This window comes from Dermatophagoides farinae, chromosome 5, assembly GCF_024713945.1.
Source record: "Dermatophagoides farinae isolate YC_2012a chromosome 5, ASM2471394v1, whole genome shotgun sequence".
NCBI lineage: Eukaryota > Metazoa > Arthropoda > Arachnida > Sarcoptiformes > Pyroglyphidae > Dermatophagoides > Dermatophagoides farinae.
The window spans coordinates 1914870-1941241 of NC_134681.1; the positions used below are offsets into that span (position 1 = coordinate 1914870).

Below are 26372 nucleotides of genomic sequence, written 5' to 3' on the forward strand. Positions count from 1 at the left end.
CGATGGAAGCAACATTCATTTCGTAGAAAATGTCATCGTTTGAAAAAAAAATAGAAGAAGAAAAACCCAATCAAACAACAACAACAACAAAAAAAAACAACATGAGATGATTGATGATTGTGTGACCATTTATTTTGTAAATTAAAATAGCTTAGTTCTTTCTTTTGGTTGGTTGGTTGGTTATTTTTTTTTTTTTTTTTAGCACAGCCCAATAATACTGCACTACCTTTTTTTCATATTTATCACCATTAGCTTGTAGTTGTTATATTAGAAAAGAATAATTTGCAATTTACACTCACACTCACATAGACAAGTTTTTTTTTTATTTTTGGTGTACCTAGAATATTCTTCGTTGTAAAAAAAATATTTCGAGAATTTTTTCCATCATCTTTCCTCACCTGTTCATCATATCAGCCGGCATTATATTTATGTTTTGTGAGTTTCCAAGAAAGAAACAAAAAACAAGGTAATTTATTATCAACAACATGGATTGCGTCATAGGCCAGATCCATAGATACCCATAGATAGTATGATTGCGGTCAATTGTTTTTTTTTTTTTTTTTGTTGGTGGTTTTTTCTCTATTAAACAGCAGCAATGAAAAAATTGCTATTAAATTGCTTTCAATTCAATTTCAATTTTTTTGATTTTCAACTTTTTTTTTGTGTTCACTGGAAATTTATATCTTGTAGCAATTTTATTTTTTATTATCCTGAAAAAATAACAACAACAACAGCAATGATTTCAAACACACACACACACACATTGGTTTTTCATTCGAAATATATCGTTTAAAGGGTATCATTGAAATTTTTTTTTTGTTCTCTCTTCTCTTCTTAATTCGATTTGATTATCTTTTTTTATTTTTATTTTTGATTTCCCTTCAGTGTTTGTTGTTGTTGTTGTTGTTCTTGTTGCTGGTGCTGGTGCTGCTGCTGCTGCAATACATTAGTGTAAATGAAATTTTTTGGGAAAAAAAAACTTCATTTACAACAACAACAACAACCCATTAGTTTTTTAATTTAATTTTTTCTTCTCTCTCTCTCCAGTTCTTGATTTTATCATCAATTCCAGTGGTAAAAAAAATTTTTTTTCCGATAATTCACTTGATTCCATTAGTGAGTAAATCAAATCATAATAATAATTAGTTTTTGCCATTTTTTTCCGCCCACAACATATGATCGAAAATTGATTTTATTTTTATTTTTTTTTCATTTTGTTGGTTACTTGAATTGATGTAAATGAATTTTTTTTTCTTCCCATTCATTTGACTGCCAATAATTTTATGGACAAAATCATGGCTTTCATTTCTTGACATTTTGACAATAAACAAGTGATAAGAATGGGGAAAAAAAATTCTTTTCATTTCATACTGAATTTGTTGGTTTTTTTTCTGGAATTTTTCATTCCTACATAACAACAACAACAACAACAGCAAGAACAACAAGATCAACCTGTCTGACTGATCTTTTTGTTTGTATGAATTTATGCAAATTCTTGTGAAATAATGTTGAATAATTAATTTTCTTGCTTTTGGAATGAATGAATGAATGAATAAATAAATAAATTCTTGAAACATCATGTGAAAGTAAGAGTAAAAATGTTTTTTTTTTAAAAAAAGAAAAAAATTCCGTGTTGTGAATAATGGTGATGATGGTGGTGGTGGTGGTGGTGGCCAGAATATTTCATGGCTCATCATTATCCTATTATTTGAATGTTTAATGGATGACGGTGATGATGATGATGATGATGATGACAATCATATTTTTTTCAGCACATGATGATGAAAATTTTTTTCTCATTTTTTAAAAAAAAAAATTTATGGGAAAATTTTTGTCTGTTTGTTTTGTTCCATTCATTCATTCTGGTTGCAAACAAACAAAATCCTTCAATCATGATAATAATATGCTGTCGTTGGATGAATGTTCAGACCATGATGATCAACGGTAAACAAAACAAAAAAAAAAATTTTGCCATGAATTTTGACATTTTTTTTTGTTTTGTTTTACTTTTTAAAATTTTTAAACGCACACGCTATCGATCCATCGATTTCAAAATTTTTATACCACAATCGATCATCAAAAAAAAAAAAAAATGTTCATCACTTACTTACTTTCATTGAATTTGAACATTAATCGAGATTAACAAAAAATCCTAATGTCTGGATATGATTGAAGATATCAGTGTGAACAAGAAAAAAAAATTTCATCATTGAGGAAATTTTATTAAATTATCACTATAGTTGTACCACCAATTTGATCAATTTGTAAAAATCTTATTCTCTAAAAAAAAAACCCATAACATTTCTCAATTTTAATGTTGATTCTTGATTTTGATCGTTTGATTTTCACATTTTCGATGTTTGTCATTTTGTTCCATTTGAAAAACACTTGCACACACACACACACATATTGAGATAGAAAAAAAGTCGATTCATTTCTCAAATGATTTTTTTTTTTTTTGATATTTTGATCAAAAATGTGTTTGCGAATGATTAATCTACTAAATTAACTTTTCTCTCTCTCTCTCTCTCTCTCTCTCTCTCTCTCTCTCTCTCTCTCTCTCTCTCTCTCTCTCTCTCTCTCTCTCTCTCTCTCTCTCTCTCTCTCTCTCTCTCTCTCTCTCTCTCTCTCTCTCTCTCTCTCTCTGTGTGTGTCTCGGTTTTTGGTGGTGTTGGCGGACAACCAGCAAAAAAAAAGATGATTTGATGATGAAAACTTTTTTGCTTTTGGTCATTTTTATTTTTTTCTCTTCCATTTTCTCATCATCATCGATATATATATGGATATACGATGCTATCGAAACCCTGGCTTTGCACAAAATTTCGTTTGTTACTGTTGTTGTTGTTGTTGATGATGATGTTCGATAATTTCCTGATGACATTTTTCTTGTCATTTTCTGTGGAGGGTGGTGGAAATTTTTTTTTTTGTTTTTTTTGTTTTTTTTTTATATTCTTTATATTCAAGCACAAGCAAAATAACGTGAATCTAGAAATGTGAAAAGTTTCAACTTTTTTTTTTTGCCATGAAAGTAATGCTCTCATTGATCGTTGATAGATTTAAATCTCTATCACTATACATATAAAACTGATCGATGTTGTCGATCAGTTTTTTTTTCTTCGAAAAACAGCCAACAACACTCACACACACACACACACATGGCTCCTGTTGTTTATTTTCAATTAGAAAAAAAATGCTCCCCTGTGTGTGCGTGTTCGATACAATCACTGATCATTGATTTGTTGTAGGAATTTTTTTTGTTTTGTTTTGTACAATTGAATTTTCCATCATCTGATGATCAATCAATGAACTTTGTTTTGGTATTTTTTTTTTTGTTGTTCAAAACTTTTTTTCGTTTTGTTTTGTTTTGTTTGGTTTTTGACTTTTAAAAATTACACATGAAAATGAAATGTAATTCTTTGCTGCATTGGGTGATGATATCCATATGTGTCATATGCATGTGTTCGTTTGCGAACAATATTTGCACGCGTTCGTGCAAATATTCAGTGATTTTTTTTTTCACCAGAAATTCATTGACATTGGGTTTCAATATTCAGAAAAAAAATTCCGGTTGATTTCATTTCAACACTACAACAATTGTATGGCTGATAGTATACGTTATTTATGTATGAAAAAAACCAAAAAAAAGAAATCGCTGCTTTATCAAATGTGTCATCTTCATTGAAAAAAAAACAAAAACAAAAAATGTGTGAGATTGTGATTTATTTAATTTACTGTGATTCAAGTCGTTTTGTTTGTCCGAAATGATACATTCACACACACGCACACATATATCTCTTGGGTATCCATTTATTCTTGTTAACAACACAGACAGACAGACAGACAAACAAACAGATCAAGAACAAGAAAACCAAAAAACACCAACGACGACGACAAATTCTTTTCTTTTTTTTTTGTTGAGTGTTAAACCATTCATCTAGTTGCCATCTTTGTTTCGAATTTTTGTTTGTTTGTTTGTTTCATTCACCAGTAAAAAAAGTCATTTATTTATTTACAAATGAAATGTTTTGTTTTTTTTTCGTTGTTGTTGTTGTTCTAATTGAATTATGAATGAATTCTGTTATTTTCAACGACAACAACAACAACAACAACAACAACATGGCCATGATAGCTATTCATCACTTTGTGTGTGTGTGTGTGTGTTCGTGTGTGATTGGCAATTCATTTTTTTTCTTTCCTATTCTTATTCTTGATTTTGTTGATTGAAAACTTGTGCTGATTCTGTAGCTCGTCATCATCATCATCGCCATCGTCATTTATTCATTCACACAATCATCATAAGAATGAAAAAAAAACTTTATCCAACAACAACAACAACAACAACAACAACGGCACGAATTCCATTTCACGAATCAAGCAAAACAAAAAAAAAATTCATTAGAATGAAGCATTGAAATAAAAAAAAAAAGTTTCACACACAAACAAACAAACAGATAGCAAAGACAGACAGACAAGAATACATACACAACAAACAAAACACAACCAACAACAACAAGAAGAATATTCACAGTTCAGTTTTTTTTCAGGAAAAAAATTTTTCACTAGAAAATAAAATGGATCAACGAAAGAAAAAAAAATACTGGAACATTATTATTATTCCCTTGAGTGTGTGTGTGTGTGTGTGTGCAAAATTTCAATGTTTTTAAATTTTTTGTTAAATTCAGCTTGCCTGTACATTCATTGAATGTTTTTCTTTTTCTCTCTTCTTCCTCCTTTTTTACAGTGTAAAAAAACAACAACAACACAACACAACCACTAGTATAGTAGTGGTGATGGAAGATAGAAAAAAAAATTAAATTAAATTCAACCATGGTATTTTTTTTTTTTTTTGGACTTGTAGGTATTTGTGTGTTTGAATGTGTTGCATTAGTTTTTTGTTGTTGTTGTTGTTGTTCATTGTTGTTGTTGTTGTCACTTGTTTGGCTTAAGATTTGTTTTTTGTTTCCATTTCTCTCTGTGTGTATGTTACAAGCTAACTAGCTTAAAAATCCAATCGACAAGCAAGAAAAAAAAAGATCCAGGATGATGAAAACTTGAACACAGAATTCGAATTAATACGAATGGTTGTGTGTGTGTGTGTGTGTATGTTCCGTAATGGATTGTAGAATTTCGTTGTTGTTGTTGTTGTTGTTTTTAAAATTAAAATTCTTTATGATTAAAAAAAATTCTTGTTTTTTCATCATTTTTTACATTGTTAGATTTATGTGTGTTTGTAAAAAAATTGAATGATTTGTTTCTACACTAGGATTAATCGATTTCATTTTGTATTTTTGTATTTTGTATGGCATCTCATATACACTATACAGAATGAATGCAACCAAAACAACAGCGAAAAATCCCAACTACTAGCCAAATTCATTCATTCATCATATATGTGTGTTCAGTGTGTGTGTGCATAATGTATATACTTTTCATCATCATCAATTTTGTTTGTGTATGTAGAGGCAATTTGTTTTGCCATGATGATGATGATGATGACCCTCACTGCTTATCTATTATGTTTTCAATTGTCTTTTATGCGTCTTTCTTTGCTACGTTTGATTATTGTGCTCGGTTCACTTGGTTTGTTTCGTTTCGTTTCGTTTTTCATTCATTTCATTTCATATCTGAATATGGACCATATGGTTCATTTCTCCCATTTTTGTATGTTTTTTTTCTTCTTTTTTTTTTGGTTCCAGGTAACAACAATCTCAATTCATTTCTAGTCATTTGTTTCATTCATTCATGACCAATTTTTGTGTGTGTGTGTGTTTTGTGATTTTTCGCTACTATCATGATAGTAGAAATGTATCTCTTTCTCGCTTTGTTTGTTCTCACATTCAAAAGTTGTGATGAAAGTTAAATGTCTTGGAACTAAATGGACATCAATTATGCACATACACTTGCAAACACACACACACACAAATCAAGATTTTATTTACGAACAAAACAAAAAATCTATTGGTTTTTCGATGGCACATCTAATTCAATGGATATTTCATACTTGATATTATGATGATATATATATTTTTTTGGGGTGAATGATCATCATCTTTGGGTCATTCTGTTTTGTTTTGGTTTGGTTTGTATGTGAACAGAATATAAATTAAATAAATGATGATGGTCATCATCATCATCATTGTTGTTGTAAAAGTTCAAGAAGAATAAAAAAAAAATACTTGGAATTTCTAAAAAGAAAACCAAAATTCTTATCTCCTTAACAACAACAACAACAACAACAACAACAACAACAACAGCAATAACGAGCGCAGAATATAGAGAATCGATCTATATTTTTTTGTCTTTTTGTTCGAACAACAATGATACGATATTTGAAACAAAGAATCTAACAAACCAGAAAAACATTCTTGATTCTTGATTCTTTTGGAGAGCCAAAAAAAAAAATCTATTTTTAATAACCTTTTTTTTGTTGCCACTCGAACAAAAAAAAAACAACAACAACAGCAGCAGTGGCTAGAACAAAAAAAAACAGTGTTTGAAAATTTAAAAAAAAAAAAATTTGATTTTAATAGCTTGATCATATCGATCCAGGATCATTTCATGAATGTGAGATAAACTGATTGTGTTTTTACTTCATTTTGAAACTCGTGTGTGTGTGTGTAATATGCAGAATCAAAAATAAAAACACGCACGCATTTGCATATATAATCAAAAACAACACTTTTTTTTCCCTCTCGGTTATGAATTTCCATCATCATCATCATTGTACCATATGACTGGCGCGCGCGACTTTGTGAGTGAGAGAAAAGAATAATGACATCTTAATTGATTGTGTTTCTTGGATATATGGATATATGTAATTATTGTTGTCTTTTTTTTGTGTATTATTACAATCCTGATAATAATAATAATCAGAATCCTACCATCATCAAAAAGGCTGGGCGTTATCCATACGCACGTCATTTATGTATCAAATGCTAATGACATTTTATTTGTGAGTAAAAAAAAAAAAAAATAGAAAAGAAAAGAAAAGAATTTTTTTTATCACTTAAAAATTTTTTCTTTCTACAATGCTGATGATAATGATAACCATCAATTTTTGAATTTTTTTTTGTTTTTGTTTTTCATTGCAAGTTAAAATTGTTGTCATAGCCTGTTGTATTCTGTTTTTCTTCGTTTTTTTCTGTCTTTCTCCATTCTTGTTAATGAGAGATTAAGTGCCCGGGCATTCTTTTTTTTCTATTCGCCTGGTTCATGTGTGTGTGTGTGTGTGTGTGTGTGTGCGTTTTAGAAAATAATAATAATGATGATGATGATTCCTTATACCCTATGTCGCTATACACTGTAATTATTTTATGATTGGTTTCCATTTTCCAATGTTGATGATGATTAGCTATGTACGGTAAATCGGAAAATTCTTTTTTTTTTCATTATTTCAAACGTCCATTTCCGTTGTTGTTGAATTTGATGATGATTTTTCTGGTGCTGGAAATCCATATTTTATTCTCTTCACCATATATTGTGGTTATTTTTATCATTATTATTAAATTTTGCAAATAATAATGATAATCAAAATGGAAAACCGGACCAAGATGTCATTGAAACACACACACACACACACACACACCCACACTGGGACAAGAAAAGGAGAAAATTCCAGAATTTTATTATATAACAGAATCTGTTTTTGTCATTCAATGAAAGTCAAATCCAGAATCCACCATTTATATAACCAGAAATTTTTTTTTTTCATTTTATTTCATTGCTCTCTGTTTCTGTATCTCATTCTTTTTTTTGGATTTGTGCAATAGTCAGTAATAATTTCCAAATCTTCCGGTTCAAACACACACACCAAAAACTGAACAACAACAACAACTGTTATTTGGATTTATCGGTCGTCGATCCGGGTGATTAGTCACACTGAATGATCCTGCCACTGAATCTGAATCTCTTTTTTTTTGTTGAATCCATACAAATGTCTTGTTTCAATTATATTACTGCTACTACGATCAATGGCATATACACATATGTCATGGTTTATCCGATCCGATTTTTCAATAGATGTGTATCATGTTGGTGGATACAATGCCAATTTTCACCCCTCCTTTCTCTCTCTTTCTGTGTTTGGACCTCTTTTTTCTCTTACTTGAAAACAAAATAAGGATTCAGATTTCATCATTTTTTTTGCAGTATCATCCATGGATAACTGAAATTGTATTTGGATTTGATGATCCGATGATGATGATGATGATGATGATGATGATGATGATGGATCGGTTGAATGAATCATGCATACGTGTGTGTGTGTGTGTGTGTGTATTAGTAGTAATAGTTAATGGGTAATTACAATTCAATTGAATCGTTAATAATCAGTGTTTCTATTGTCGAAAAAAAAAATTCGAATCAATGCAATTAATGAATTTTGTCATTTTTTTTTTTGTTGCATTCCAAACAAACACACAGACAAACAGATGTCAAGGCCAATAATAAAAAAAAATAACTCTTTCCACTGTGCATTGTGTAAACAAAGAATTTGGCTAAATGTTTTACAGATGTTTCAAATTCTTTTGTTTTTCTTTTCTAACATTTTTTTTTTTTGGTAATTAGCTTCCAGAATAATAAACAATTAGTTTTTTTTATCTGGAACAAAACAGCCAGGTTCTCTCTCTCAATTTGTCTGTTTCTGTGTGCATGTGTGTGTGTTCATTATTGGCTATTACAGAACAACAAAAATGTTTTGCATACCAATTCCATTTTCATTCTTCCATTCCGTCCATTCAAACATTCGTTTTATTATCTCTCTCTCTCTCTCTCTCTCTCTCTCTTGTTTTGTTTTTTTTTTGCGGTTCCATTTTTTTTCACACTTTTTTTTCTCTACATAAACCAATTCATTGTTATAGCTGCTAGTAAATGAGAAAAATAAAATGAAAAACTTTACAGACTGACAAACAAACAAATAAACAACATTCTTGTTGTCAAACGAAGAAGAAAAAGTGTGCAAAAAAAAAAAAAAAATACCAACAGATAATAAACATTGAAAAAAAAACAAATTTATTAATGGACTAATCCTAGCGGGTTTTTTTTTTGTCGTAGTAGCAGTGTGGTAATAGTAGGTGATAGTAAACAAAATTCCAATCAAAAAATAAAAAATAAAAAAAAAATTTAGGATCATCAACATATGTCGTAATTGCTGTATTGTTGTATGCAACTTTTTTAAGGATTTTTTTTTCCACTACTACTTTATATTTGCCATCTTATATCAGATATAAATTATGAATTTTGCAAAAAATGGTCCAAAAGTAGAAAATGCACATTATTATTATGAATATGATATGAAAATAAAATTATTTTTCATCCCACTGTTTGAGTGAGTGAATGAGAATAATGGCAAAAAAAATCTACACACACCATCATTGATGATGATGATGATGATGGAGTTTTATTTTTTTTATTTTTCATTCCAATTTTAATAGAAATGATTTGAATTTTTTTTTCTTTCTAAGAATTTTCACGCAATAACGACGATGATGATGATGATGATGATGATGACAATGACATTTTCTCGTTTATTTCCTCAACAAACAAACAACCAGAACAACAACAACCAAATAAATTGGAAGAAAATTTTCAAATCAAAAATTTTTTTTTTCTTCGTTCATCATTTGATCTCTGATGATGATGATGATGATATGAAATATTTAACGCGCCCATTAAAAAAAACAAAATGCAAACAAAAAAAAAAGTTTTGTTCTGCATACACACACATATTAATAGCAACTAACAACGACGACGACGACGAAGATGAAATGAAAAAAAAAATGAGAAAACCAGTTATATTTTGCATTTTGAATATATAAATATATGAAAATGTAAACATTACACACCATGTTCTTCTTAATTGTTTTCTTTCTATTTTGTTTTGTTTCATCATCATCATCATCATCATCATCGTCATTATCGTGAATATTCATTTTTTTTTTCTTTTTTTTTCTTCATCCAATTCATTTATTAATTGTATCAAGTTTGTTACTGTTGACCATCACCATCAGTATATCATCATTTATCATATCCCATCATTGATGGTCAGATTGTTGTTGTTGTTGTTGTTGCTGTTTTTTTTCGTTGCCAAATTATAATAATAATAATGATTATGGTAATCATAATATCATTAACATGTGGCCGAACCCATCTTGATTATTTGTTGTTGTTGTTGTTGTTTCATTATTATCATCTCATAGAAAACGTACCTTTTTAAAAAAAAAAAATTCATTTTTGTTGCATATTTGTTTGTTTGTGTGTGTGTGGATGATAAATTAGATTGTTATCTCTGATGATGATGATGATGATGAAAATTTTTCATTTTTTTCCATGAATTTGTGGCAATGTCAATGTTAATAACAAAATAAACATTTATTTTCAATTTGATGACTGTAAAAAGCTTCAGGCAAAAAATAAAATTAGATTTGATGCGATGAAAATTTTTTTTTTAAATGATGGATATTTCATACTTGTGTCATTCACTGAATTTCATTTTTTTTATTGAGATTCTGTGAATTTTTTTTTGGTTTGTAAAAAGTTTGCAAACAGTTATCGTGTGATTAGCTTGTTGATTTTTTTTTTGTCATTTCATTTCACCATTTTTTTTTCTTATTCCGGATTCTATCATTTTGGATAACTGATAATCAAAGATTTAATCATGCATACACAGAATGCAATGACGTTATTCATATTATTACTACTGGTCTGAAACAGAGAGAGCGACCGAGAAGCTTTAATTCAAGTATTATTATTTGGAAACAAAAAAAAAGCTTTTTTCAGACACACACAAAAAAAATCCAAAAATAAATAAAATTTTTTTTTTCAATTCTCTCCGGTATATTCACACCGTAAACACTTGGTGACTATACAGAATGTGCAAAAAAAAAGCACCATCGATGTTTGGTTGCCTTGAATTTTCGCTTCAATTGAAATCGGAATTTACTTTTTTGAGCCTGTTGTTGGAATTGATTTTCCATCTTCCATTCCATTCCATTTTTTTTTTTTTGGCAACATATTCACTTTCATATATGACTATAATCGAATATAATCAAAGAGTGAATACGAAATTCAGAATAGCGGAAAAACGAATGAATGAATGAATGAATGAATGAATCGAAAAAAAAAATTGAAAGAAAATTAAAAGCCAACAATAATGTTGCGCTTGAATTCATTCCCATTAAATTATTATCATCATCATTTTCATTATTATTGGCTCAAAATTTTGGTAGAGAAAAAAAAATTTAAATCGATAAAAGAATGATTGACAAACAAAAATAATAAAAAATTTTCATTTGCAAACACTTGTGGATACTTGAAAAAATTTTTTTTTTATGGTTGTCCAGATTCTTTCATCATCATGAAAAATGACACAATAATTTATTCGTAACTGGTTTGTTGAATGTCCAAACCACAGATTCGATTCCATTTCATTGGTATTGATTTTTTTTTCTTCTCCGTCTCCGTTAATCAGTTGTTCTCAAATTTTTTTTCTTTTGTTGTGATTCTGTTCACATGTTTTCGACATCTGTATGTGGATGTTTGGTAAATCAAATTCTTTTGTTGATGATCATAATTTATGTCATCATCATCACACTATTTTTAATGGTCTATTTTCGGGTTTAATCTGATTCCCGTTTGCAACTGAGATTGATCGATTATCTTCTGCATTAACTATAATCGGTATTTTTTGTTGTTGTTGTTGTTGTTGTTCTGGTTTGATATTATCAACCAACCAACCAACTAACCAACCAACCAACCACCCACAACAACAACAATAATTTGCAACAAAACAAAAAAAAACGAAATCCAATTGACCACCATCATCATCATCATAATTATCAGAATTTGCTCTGGTTCCCTTTGAAAACAATACAGCAATAACAACAAAAACAGGAGAGAAAAACAAAACCGACCAGAAAATTGATTAGAATTAATTATATAATAATAATAATAATAATAATATAACCAGAAAACTAATCGTTTCAGTTCAATCGATCGATTGATTCAACTGTTTTACTGAGGAAAAAACAAAACACCCGATAGCCCGAATTTTTTTTTCTATTCGTTGTCGAACATGTGTTTGCCGTGTGTGTGTGTGTTTGTATGTTGGAGATAATTAATTTCATTCAGGGTATGGTATAGTCATTGTTGATTTTTTTTCTGTTCCTGGTGAAACAGAAAAACAAAAAAAAATTCGAATATTTTGCTTTCTAGTTTCTGGTTAATATGTTCTGGTTTTCCATATATTCGCTACTGTGTTGTCCATTCCATCCAGTCGCGTGTTACCCATATACTGTTTTTATTTTTCCTCCCCCCTCGTAATGATAATAATTCGTTAGGCGTCATAAACAGGATCTGAGTTTGCTAGCTGGAATTTTTTCCGTTTTTTTTATCGAAAAACTCAATTTAATTTGATTCAATATTGGATGATTATGATTATCGATATATACGATTCTGATTGTAGAAAAAAAAATCCAAAATTTCCGTTCCTGGGTACCAACAATTTGGATAATCCACATTTGATTATTTGTGATGACGCCTGCTGTGTGTGTGTGTGTGTGTGTGTATGATTTGATTTTCTATATTCGTGTGGACAACAAATTATATCTCAATCAAAATGTGAAAAAACCAAAAAAAAAGTCATTTTTTCCACTCACTCACTCACTCTCTGTCTCTGTAACTTTAACGTTAAATAATTTGTTTCTCCATTCTACTATTGAACCGAAGAAACAAATGCTTTTTTTTCACCAATTTTCAATTTGTAAATCTCTCTCTCTCTCTGTGATTGTAGTAGTAAATTTTGTCAAAATTCACTGTACCATCAAACAGGAGAAAGCAAACACAATGTTTTCACAGTTCCATGAATTCTAAGCTCTATCTCTCCCTCTCTCTATCTCTGTTTGTGTTTATGTAATATGTTTTATTTTTTACCCCATCGTATGGCTAGTAAATTGATTTTTTTTTTCATCTTTTGTTTCTTGTCGTTGTTGTTGTTGTTGTGATTCTCCAGTAAAAAAAAAAATCTCGTAAATTGTATTTTGAATGATGATGACGTTGCTGTTGTTGTTGTTGTTAGGTCAGTTACAAAGAGAGTGTGCCATATATTTTTTTTTGGTCACTTTTCAAAATAATGATAATGATTATTATTCTGATACGATGCTCTCTCTCTCTCTCTCTTTCTTAATGGCTTAAAATCAATTTATTTACCCAGAAACAAAAAAAAACATTTACTTTATTTTTTCTTTATTAAATCATCAACAACAACAAAAAATGACAATCAAAAAAAAAATTGTCTAAAAAAAAGTTCATTGACATGAATGTGAAAATGAATCGCTTGAATCGAATCATTCGAATTGAATGGTGAAAAAACCGAAACCGAAAACTTTTTTTTTTTTTTTTTGATATTTTCATTATCATCATTGTCACACTGAATGATGATTATATCACATGGTGGTGTTAGTGGTGGTGGTGGTTGTTTTTTTCCCACTTCTCAATCTATTTGTGTGGTTTTCATTTTTTATTTTTTTTTTGTTCAAAACTTTATTATTAGTGATAGTTTTGTTATGATATTCTCTATTGAGAATATGATTATCATTTGATATTACAGAAAACTATAGATAGATAGATAGATTGATGATGGTTTGGTAGTGGCTGAAGAATTTTTTTGTTTTTGTTTTGTTTCTACTAATCATCCAGAGGGGCATGATGATGATTATGATGATGGAAAAAAAACCGATTATTGAAATACAGCAGATATGACGATGATGATGATGATCACGATGCATACGATGCATATTTTATTGATTATGGCATTTTCAATGCTGAACAGTTTGATTAATTAACTTGTATATAGTTAGTTTTTGCATATAATTCAGACAACTATATGGAAATGCAATGGGCCAAAAGTTTTTTTTTTTTGGTTCGGTGGAATTTTGTGCGTTTTGCTGCAAAATAATCATTAATATTTTTTTTTTAGTGTCAAATTCGTTTCTGTACATGTGTGTATGGAAGGGTAGAATTTTGGGGTGGTGGTGGCCAGGAATTTTTTTTTTTCATTTCTTTAATTCAGAATTTCATTCATGAATTGAAATGTATTTGTTTTTTTCCAAGGATTACGAGGTTTTTTTCTCCTTTGTTCATAAATAAAAATTCCGGTTATTGTCCAACCAATGAAAGAAGAACAAAAAAAAAATTGCGACTAAATTGGAATCAATTGATTGTAAATAACATTGATATTGATGATCAAATCTGTCAATTCGATTTGTCATTTTTTTTCATTTCTTCTTCTTGGAAATTATTCTTATTCTATAGCCATAATATTCTGTCACTAATTATCATCATCATCGTCATCAGCGTTGATTAAACAAACAATGATGATAATGGAAAAACATCAACCATATAAGAGTGATGAATCGTTTTGGTTGACTAATTTTTTTTTGTTTTGTTTTTTGTTTCATTTTCGTTTTGTTTTGTTTATCTATTTATTTTTGTTTGCACTACTGATGATGATGATGATGACGATGATGGAACCATTCTAAAATATCCAAACAACAACAACAACAACAAAAAACAAACAGAAAACGATCCAAACAATTAGACAAACATTTTACAGTTGGATGAATGAAAATGGACATCATCATCATCATCGTCATGTTTTGTATATGGAATGGATGTGAATGATGAAAAATACACACACACACAAACAACAAAACTACGACCGTAAGAATTGAATTCGATTCTCTTGCTGCTAAAATCTATTCATTCATCCATCCATAGCTTGAAATTCATTTTTTTTCGGTCATTTCATTCTCATTCCCGTTGTCTCTATGATGATGATGATGTTTTGCTTTTTTATTCAAAAAATTAATGGCCAACTATTCCATGATGATGATGATGATTATTATTATTATTTAGATTCTTTGTATTTGATTCATTTTTTGCATAGTATTCTCTTAACCGGGTTCTATACCGTTATATTATTATTCACTAAATTTTCCATTTACAGAATTTTTTTTTTTAGTTCATGTTTGCTTGTTATATATATATATTTGTATTAATTGTTTTCTCTGTTCCTGTTTTATTATGATTATACAATGATGATTTAGTAGCTAAAAAGCAACTGACTAAATACCAACAAGAAGCTGTTTCATGTTGATTGTTGAATCTCAATGTTTTAACAGTTTTTGTGTGTGTGTGTGTGTGTGCAAATTCAATTCAATACAATTCACAAAGCCATCCACATTTATTTCCATTTCTTTTATTTGTGACTTTTTTTTCGCTGTTGTTGTTGTTATTATTATTATTATTACGAAATTTGGAACAACGGGTTCCATAATACACACACACACACACACATACAGAAAGATGAAGATTATATTTTCTATGATTATTATGATGATGATCAGATGGATAAATTTTCTTGTTATTTTTTTCTCCATTCTCTTCTTTCTCAATTCTGTCCAGTTTCTTGGTTGATGATAGTGTGATGATAATGGCTTCTCTCTCTCTCTCTCTCTCTCTCTCTCTCTCTCTCTCTCTGTGTGTGTGTGTTCATTTTTATTTGGTGGTACACAATTTTCTAAATATGGAATAACAACTCTAAAGAATTCTTCGTCTTCTTAGTTTTTTTTTTTAGAGATCCATTATGGAAAAGTAAAAATGTCCATTTCATCACATGTATATAAAAAACAACAAGAAAGACATTCAATTATTTGTTGTTTAGTTTGTTGTTTCATGTTTTTTAGAAATGATCTGATGGGACTGTATCATCATCATCATTATTATCCATCCTCATATAAAGATATGGGAAACATTTCCAAAATCTTAAGACAATGATGATTATGGTGGTGGTGGTGGTGGTGATGGTATCCATACACACATGACGTGTCCTGAATCGTTGATTATCATGTTGATGATGATGATAACTATATACACTGGTTGGGTTCTTCATTTTTTTTTATTATTTATTCTTGGAACATCAACAGCTAAGAAAATTTAAAGAAAGAAAGAAAAAGTTGTCACCAAAAATAATTTTGGGCTCAATTTTCGTTGTTGTTGTTGTTTTCATAATCTTTTTATCATCATCATCTTGAAGAAAGAATAGAAAAATGAAATGTTGTGAATTGTACATTGTTTGTGAATGAGACCACAACATATGATTAGTATTTTGACTTGTTTTTTTTTAGAATATACGCACACATCATTCTACGAGATAAGATGAAAAGATTTCTCGCTATAAATTGAATTATGTATCATGATGAAACATTTTTGAGAATTTGCAGCAAACAACAAATATTCGATTTCTCGAGAATCTTTATCACAAACATTTTCATTCTGGATCATTCATGTACCAGAAGATAAGATTTTTGCTGTCGTAATACAACCGAAAAAGGAAACAAGAAAATTTTTTTTTCTAGTTTATTGGGCTGTTTGCTTGTTGTCGCCGTTTGAATAATTGATCAGCATTGTCATTATGATCTTCTGATTGACTCTCGATGGAAAAAAAATCGAGATCAAGTTTCTATTTATTTTTTTTCGCTGTTATTTGTTGTTGCTTTCATTTGGAAAAACACACGAACACAGACACACTTTTCTAGTGTTGATGAAAACAAAATAAAAAAACAAAGAAACGAAAAAAAAGAAGAACTAGTGAAGTTGAATGAATGAATGAATGAATGGATTCAATTTTTTGCCATTTCAATAATTGATATTTGATCCCCGGTAATTGGATCCAAAGATAAACTGGAACAAAAAAAAATAGTCAAGTCAACAGCATGGTAAAAATAGTAGAATCGATGATCAGTATAGAGAGAGAGAAATGCTGCCAAAAATAAATAGAATGAATAACCGGAAATTATTCAAGTGTTACCAATTAATTTTTAATGAATGAAAATATAAATTTTCCAATAATTATCGATTCTGGTGGTGGTGGTGGTGGTGGTGGTGCTTATCCAGAATATTTTTTTTTCTATTCACATGGAATAAAATCCACAACCAAACACCATGATCAAACCATCAACCGATGAACAGCAGATGAAAAAAACAAATAACAATTATCAGGCTCGTTTCATTTCTTTCTTTCATTCATTTTTTTTTTTTTTTGCTTGAAACCACCATTTTGGCGATAAATAAAAAAAATTAATGGACGACAGAAATTATTTCCTTTCCTTTTTTTCTCATTTCAATCAATAATCAATAGAATTTGATTGCGACAGGCAGGCATACAGGCAGGCAGGCAACCGAAAAAAAATTGTCATTAATGATTTGTCCGGTTGATTGGTGATGTTTCTCCATTCTGTTTTTTTTTCTCGTTGGCTTTTCAATTTTAATTTTCATCATTTTATTATCATTTTTTTTTATCGTAATAATCAAAGAATTTGACAATTAATCTTTATTTTTGTCCATTTTATCATCTTTTGTACAATCCATCTAGGCTGGAAATGTATTCAATTTTTGTAATGAAGCTGTAAAATTAAATGGTTCAATACCGTTACGTACACAGGCATCAATAGTATTTGATGATGGCCATACAATATTGACTGCCATTGCAGCTGGCATTACTGGACAGCATACGGTTGCATTTTTAGGCACCAATTATGGTTCAATTAAAAAGGTAAGTTTTTTTTTGGTAAAAAAAATTCTTTTCCATTCCAGTGTTTTGTACGACACACCACATATGAATTTTTTTTTTGTTGTTTTTTGATACATATTCATGTCATTTACATACACACACACACACACACACAATAAAAGTGAAAAAAAAACTTTTCAATTCACAAAATTGTTTCATTTACAACGAATATAAAAAAAAATTAACGAAAATTTTCTGAGCTAGATATATGTGCTAGTGTTGGATGATGAAACATATGAAATTAAAAAAAAAAGAGTGAACAAAGTGTAACGGGTGTCAGAAGAATATCATCATATTTCATATATATAAAAAAGTTGTTTCACCATCACCATAAAAAAACAAAACAAAATTGGCATGTGTTCCAGGAAAAAAACACTTTTTTCTGGTAATTATCATCATCATCATCATCATCATCGTCGTAGTCATGGCAAGCAAAGAATTTATGTGAAGAAAAAACTAAGACATTTTCTTGCCGCCAAATAAGAATATCAAAAAGCGAAAAAAAAATGAAGAATTTTCGCTCAATCAAACTTTTTTTTTGGTCGAAACGTCTTCTTCTTCGTCTTTTTTTTGGCATTTTTTACGTTTGATATATCTACATGATGATCATGATCATGATCATTTATAAATTTTAATAATTAGACATGACAAGACATACAGTGGAAAAAGTTTCACTATCACACACTATTATGTTGTCTTGGCATAATATTCACTGTTTGGAACATCATTTTCTATCTCTTTTTTTTTTTGTTCTTCTTTAATATGAACATTTCACATAGATTGTGATATGGTATCGGTGTGTCGGTGTGTGTGTCTATGTAGAAAAAGTTTTTCATTTTTTATTCATTTCAATGTCTGTTTGCATCATTTTTTTTTGGTTTTTGTTTTTTTTTTGATCTGATTATCTCCACCAACACCATCACACACACACAGAGAGACATATCATGAAATGTTTTTTTTTTCGTATTTTCACTGAAAAAAAATCATCTGATCATGTGTTTGCCCAATGGCAACAATCTAACGATTGCATTGCACTAGCAAATTAATGAATAAATAAATAAAAATAAATTGAGCGAAATTCTATAGTACAACAAGAATACAAAATTGCATATTATAATACAAAATTGTATTTTATTCATTCATTCATTCATTTCAATTTCAATTTCTATATGTACCACCACCATATGGTGACAATGACATTGATTATGATGATGATGATTATGGCTATGATGATCATGATGATGGTTGTATATTTGGTCACAATTGGTGACAGAAAATAAAAAAAAAAATACGTGACCACTTTGGATTTATAGATATATAGGATTTTATTATGTTTATATAATAAACATCTATATATACACGTACACACACACACACACACAACAATGAGCCAATGACCGTTCTATGTGTGTGTGTGTGTGTATGTGAATCACATGTGATTTTATTATTTTTTTTTCGTTTTTTTTTGCCATACAGCAATTTCATTTGGATTATTCTTGATGATGATGATCCTAAATTCTGAAATGAATTTTCTTTATAAATTGTGTAAATGAAATAAATAAACAAAGTGTCCATTTTTTGGTTGTTGTTTTTTTTGTTGTGTTGAGAATTTATTTATTTATTTATTCAAAAAAAAATTCCACATATATTCCAACATTTGGCCCAAAACAGGAACGTGATGAAATGAATCATGAATAACCTTTGTGGCAAGAATTTCGTTCTTTCTCTCTCTCTCTTTCTATTCTTGAATTTGCCCTCTATGTCAATGGTCAATGGAGAATGAATATATTTTGCATTTTAATGAACAATAATAATGAAAAAAAAACTTGTGGGCATTTATTTTGTTTATTTATTTATTTTTTTTTTTGGCGTTGCACTTAAATCTAATTTGCATCACCATCATCATCATTATTATTATCGATGAAACATCATCTATATATGTATATATATGTGCTGTTTTTCAAACAAGAATATATTCTATACACAAACATACTTGACATTCGTATCTCGAAAAATTTTTTTTTCTCTCTCTTTCTCTCTCTTGTTCGTTTTTTTTTCATTGGCTGATGAAGAATCGAAAACAAACAATCATTGTTGATTGTTATTATTCGGTCTATTTGATCCGTAAATAATTCTTGCCACTAACAACAACAACAACAATAATAACAACAACAACAAGAACAACAACAGCAACGACAATGTTTGTTGGCAAATACTACTCGATTTTTCGATGGACCATAAGGTTTGACCTTTTTATTTCTGGTTCATTTCTGTTGTTGTTGTTGTTGTTGTTGATCTAAAATATTATGCAATCGAACTTTTGGTTTTTTTTCTGGTTCCTGGTTCATGTTTTTCAGTGTGTGTGTGTGTGTGTAAATATAATTCGATTACGATGCACAAACCAACACACACACACACACTACACAAAAGCATCAAACCAATAATGGAAATGTTTGTTTTGTTTCACATTTTTTTTTGTGCTAGCCATTTATTTATTTATTTTCGCATATATATTTTCTCGATCATAGTAATAGATAAGTTTTCTCTCTCTTTAGATTCAAAGAGAGGGAGAGAGAGAACAAAACAAAATTCATTACAATCCTTTAATTCAACCACAAAATAGGTTTGTAGTTGTTGTTGTTGTTGTTGCTGCTGCTGCTGCTGTAAATGGTTTTATTGAATTTCAAAAAGAATTTTTTTGTCTACATTGAATTCGATTCGATTCTTTTAAAAATAAGATTATCTTGTCTCATTTAAATGCATATCAATGGCTTCATTATAACAAAATGATGATGATGATGAAATTGAAAATAAAAAAAAAATCGTAAATCGAATCAAGAGAAAAAAAGTGAATAATAGTGAAAATGGTAAAAATAAAATTGGATTACCAAGCCAAACAAAACCAAACAAAACAAAACAAAAAACGCCAATAGTTGTTTTTATATGTGGAATGACCAAATATTTTCACACAATGATGAACCAATAGACGTGATGATAAAATGATGATTTGAGTATTGGTTTTTTTTCATATTATTATTTTCATTTCCAATCAAATTGAATGTATGAGAAAATTTTCATTTCCATTGCATTCTAATTTCATTTTCCAACAACAACAACAACAACAAAATGAAAAAGTCTTGAAATGTATGTCTTGTGTGTGAGTGTGTGTGTGTGTGGATTTTGTGGGAGGAAAACAAAATTTTCATTTTTTTTTTTGTTTTATATAATTTTATCATGCCAGAGATAGATGGATAGATAGATAGATAGATAGATAGATAGTGAGAGAGAGAAAATTTAATCTATTTTTTTATTTGATTTTTTTTTCATGGTTATTCACAAGAATTGTTCATTTTCTTGTGTCCAATAAATAGTTTGAAACACAGAATCCAGAAGAAATATCAAAATGAAAATTCAAATAGAGAATTTCTTTGAAAATTTATTTTCTCCCACTGTATTTGACTATTTATTGTTGCTTTTCATTGGCATTCAATTGGTGTTTGTGTGTGTGTGTGTGTGTGTGTGTGTACCAGAATGCCAGAATTCAACATGCGTTTTGGCCCATTTTTTCTCTCCAAGTGTGTGTGTGTGTGTGTGTGTGTGTGTTTGCATTAAATTAAATTTTGTAATTTTTTTTCTTTCTTTTTGAATCACTTTTTTTTCCTGGTGGATTTTATTTTATTCCAATAAAATGAAATTTTGTGTAAAACTAGTAAAAAAAATGTTCTACTTTGAAACAGGATTGATTGAATTTTTTTTTATTTCTTCGTTACGTATTTGGTCAGTGAAATGACCAAAGAAAATTTATGGCCAGAAGATGTTTGCGTGTGTGTGTGTGTGTGTGTGTGTGTGTGTGTGTGTGTGTGCATTTTGGAGAAAATTTAAAATTTCCACCCATATAACATGGCGTTTTTTTTTATTATCTTCAAAAAAGATTCATTCAAACCATTTGGTTGTTGTACACAGTGTCCACTAGACATCCACACACACACACACACACAATTCTAATGTCCATTTTGATATATAAACAAATGAATTCCCGAATGGATCAGAAAAAAAGAAAATAAAACCCGTTTTTTTTTCTCTCTCATTCTGTTCATTCAAATGAACAGCAGAAAAAAAATAGATAGAAAGTCTAATTTCAATGTGAGAACAAATGGTCAACGAATCAAATTACATTATGATCATCATCATTGGCTATTGTTGCATTTGAAAGAAGAAGAAAAAAAATCTTTTTCTTTTTGTCCGAAAAAAAGAGAAGAAATCCACCATTGTTGTTGTTTGATATTTGAATCCTGGTACCATCATCATCATTATTAGAACCAAGAAAAAAAACCAAATTTCCATTTCATTATTCAATTCGATTATTATTATTATGCATTGAAATGACCCAAAAAGGAATTTGTTTGGTTTTTTTTTTCTTGATTCATTCTGGATTTTATCCAACAAAATGTGATGATGATGATGATGATGATTTGGTATGAATGAATGAAAGATTAACATTGATCAGCATTTCTCAATTTGATTGAATTCTTAGTTGTTTTGATTTATTCTTCCACAATTCACATGATAACAACAAGAATTTGTACAAGAATTCTTGTATTTTTTTTTTTTTTTTTGATCAGAATTTTTTCTCAATTTTCATCATCATAAGGGTTAGTGATATTCTGATAAAGCAGTATTAGTATTAGTATTTTGGCCAATTATTATTGAATGAACACATACACACATGTGATATCTATTCAATGAAAACATGTTGATGATGATGATGTTTTTGTTGTTGTTGTCGTTGTTGTTAATAACAAAAATAAACATACTAAACACACACACACACACACCAAAAAAAAAAAACCAAAATAAGCCACCTACACAAAGAAAAAGAAAAAGAACCAGAGAAGATGATTAAATTTTCTCAATAATAATAATAATAATGATTATTTTACAAAAATAAAAGAAGTGAATAAGTCTTCATCTTCTTCTTCTTTTCAATATAAGAAAGATTGAAAGACAAACTCTTTTCTTTTCTTTTCTTTTTTTTGCCTTAAGAAAATTTTTTTTTTCTTCTGTTTATATTTATATTTGTATTTCTGGTTGTGGTTTTATTCTTATACATCATGATGATGATGATGATGTTGATGATGATCAACGACAACCAATGATGATGAAGGATAATGATGACTATAAAGAAGTTTGGTACACATACACACTCACTGCAACACACACACACAAGAATATTTTCTACCATAGCAAGAATAAAAGATGGTCCAAATAGATTAGATGTTTTCAATGTTGTTTCTCTGTGTTTGTGTATCGTTGTGAATGGTTGAAAAACAAATATAATTCTCCAAAAAAAATAAAAGAAGTGAATGAATGTGAACAAAAAAAAGCGGATAAAAGTCATATTCTAGAATGAAGAATCTATTGTCGTATTTTTCTTTCGATAGAAAAAAAAACTGATATGGAATCGAAAATTATGTTTTAGCGACATGTAATTCGTTGTATACCACGTTGATCGTTGCAATGATGTTGAACGTCACAACCATCACCATCGCCGCCACCACCACCACCACCAAATGTTCATCTTAATCAAATTACCACAGAAAAAAATAGTTATAATAATAAACAAACAAAAGCATAGTTTCTTTCTTCTGTCACACACACACACACACACACACACACAAAAACCAGTCAAGAAAACTAGAAAATTCCAATACTTTCAACAACAACAACACACGATTCACTACTTTTGGGTAAAATGTTCAAGTGATCCATTGAGTTATAAACAAACAAACAAACAAACCAGCAGCCACAGCATTGAAATAATCATTAAATGTACGAGAATTTCATTCATTCATTCATTCATTCATCCATTTATTTCATCAAATATCCATACATTTGTTGAAGTGTGCATTGCTTTTCATTTCCTTCCGGTTTTTTTCGCTCTCTCTCTCTTTCTCTATGATGCTTTTGTTTGATAGATTTGGTTATTTTTTTTCTCTCATCGTGGTTTCCGGCTGTTTTTTTTCCGCTGTGTGTTGTTGTTGTTGTTTTTTCGCTTCTTTTTTTCATTCTCTCATTTGGCCGATTTTTTTTTTTTTTTTTTGGTTTACGAGAATATTCTGTCTCATAGATGTTTGATTTCATTTTTGTTTGTTTGTTTTTTTTTGCTATTTATTAACACAGGTATTATTAACACGTGGTGATTATGGCCAACAATTTGATGAAATAACAATCGATCCAAATCAACCGATTTTAGCCGATTTATTTGTTGATGCTGAACAAAATCCACGTTATCTAATTGCTTCATCACCATATAAAGTAAGTTTTTCGCTCTTTTTTGTTTGTTTGTTAAATTTTCTGGTTTTATTCTACAGTGATTGCGATTTTTTTTGAGTTTACATGTTCGAGAAGAAAAGTTTTTCCATTATCTTGAAAATGAAAACATTTATATTTCATTTATTTCAAAGAATTTTGTCACAGAATAACAACAAATGAAACATTATTAATTCAACTTGATTTTTAAATGACCAGAATATTCAGATAAAAAAAACAGTAAAAATCAATTAACCAGAAAAAAAAGTGGAAAAACAATGATAACACAAAATAATCAAGTCGACATATGCAGGAAAAAACCAGTGAGTGAGAGAGAGAAAACGACAGAATAATTCTATATAGAAAATTTAAATTTAAATTCAAATTCATTATTATCGTAACAAAACAAAAAAAAACAACAACAACAACATGATAAAATGAATAACAGAATACAGAATTTTTGAGTAGAAAATAACAAATGTATATGCTGTTTTTGTATATTCTTGATTGTGATTTGAATTAATGAACAAACACACTCGTTGTTTGTGTGTGTGTGTGTGTGTGTGTGTGTGTGTGTGTGTGTGTGTGTTTGGTCACGCTTAGTATAGAATTGTAGAGAATTTGTTATTTTTTTTTATTTCAAATGAATATTTGAATTGAAGATAGAAATAGGAATAAATTGGAAACATTTCCTGTGTGTGTGTGTTTTCCACTGTCATATTCTACTAATAATCAACATTGTTTGTCTTGCCTGTCATCATCATCATCACCATCATTTAATCAATGAGCTTAAATCTCATTATTCATTTGAAACCGATTTTTTTTTTTGGATGAAGAAAGAGGCCAGAAAATGGAATTTTTTTTTTTTGATTTTAATTTTGACACAAAAAAAGTTGAAAAATACGCTTTTAATTAGCATATATATGTGATGCAAAAGATTGAAACTTTTTTTTTGTTTTGTTTTGTTTGGCAGAAATTAAGAACGATCGATGAATGACAAAAACTTATTGGCCATAGATCATATTAGTTTTATCTATTCGTAGAAAAACCTTAATACAATAATTCATCATCATTGTGTTTGTGGAATGATGATGAAAATTTTTAATCCTCTTTTTTTTCTGAACATCCAACTCATTCACAATAATCGTCAATCATTTTTGCAAAATAGAAAAATGGATCCATATTCAGATGTGGATAGATGGTCTGAAAGCGAAAGAAAAAGTTCTACACCTTTAGTGGTGGCCATGGAACTGCCATTACTTATTCTTCAAAATTTTCATTTTCATCTTTAAAATGAAAAAAAAGAGATAAAATCCGATTCATTTGAGGATTTTTTTTTCTCCCATTCACTTATAAGTTATTCATTTGAAGCTTAACGATGTTGTTGTTGTTGTCGATGGTGGTGGTGGTGGTGGTAGTGATTAGAATTGCTTCTTTCAAACAAACAAACAAAAAAAAAGTTTTTCATCTTCTACATTCAAAAGGAAACTTTTTGAATTTTTTTTTTCGTTTGTTCTTCTTCTACATTTTTGCCAAACACACACACACACACACACACACACAAACCAGATCTCAGTGATGTATATTATTAAAGTTTTTGTCACAAACGAGAAAAAAAATTAGGGTTTATTTTTCTTTTGAAATAAAAAGTTGAATTCACATGTACATCGTAGATTTCTAGTGAAATAAAGAAAAAAAAATTTCCGGAAATAATTTTCCTGGAAAACATTCTGTGGATTATCCTACAATTGTTCATGATTATATGGAAATTATTTGATTCATTACATTACATTTACAATCACAGTGTAGTATAGGAACATGGCGAAGAAAAATTTCAATTTCTAGCCAACAACAATCACACACAGACACAGAATTTGTATCGTTACAATTTTTTTTCATGTTTTCAACATGAAAAAAAATTGTCCAGTACCAGAAAGATTTTTTTGTTTGTTTGATTCTCTTATTTGGTTCAGCCCTGGAATCTTTTTTTTTTTTGTTGGACAATAGAATAAAAAACAAAATGTCGTTAACATTGATTCTTTGATGCTGATGTAGAAAAAAAACAACAAGAAAAAGAAGCTAAAAAAATATAACGAAAACATTATACATCAACAGATCGATTCTATCATCATTTGGTCATCATCGTTATAATCATATTTTCACTAGAATTCCAATTCTATTGTGATAGTGTGAATGATGAAAAAAAAATAGAAATTGGATCGATATTCTTTAGCGAGAATAAGAGAAAAAATTAATCGTTTTTTTTTATTCTTAGCTCGACAACACCCAAACAATAGATGAGAATCAACAAAAAAACAACAACAACAACAACAACAACAAAAGAATGAAGAAGATTTCTAGGATCTAGGATAAAGAGAGAGAGAGAGAGAGAGAGAAAAAATAAAAGGTCAACATTGAAAGAAATAGAAATAGAAAA

General features: G+C 29.2%; 1 protein-coding gene across 1 annotated transcript in view; it reads left to right on the forward strand.

The window, feature by feature from the left end:
• LOC124498919 (uncharacterized) overlaps positions 1–26372 on the forward strand; it is a 71844-nt gene that overhangs the window by 28190 nt on the left and 17282 nt on the right. Inside the window, exons 3-4 of the mRNA XM_075731246.1 lie at positions 17429–17608; positions 23807–23941. Of these exons, the coding sequence (XP_075587361.1) occupies positions 17429–17608; positions 23807–23941 (315 nt within the window). The remainder of the gene's footprint in view (positions 1–17428; positions 17609–23806; positions 23942–26372) is intronic.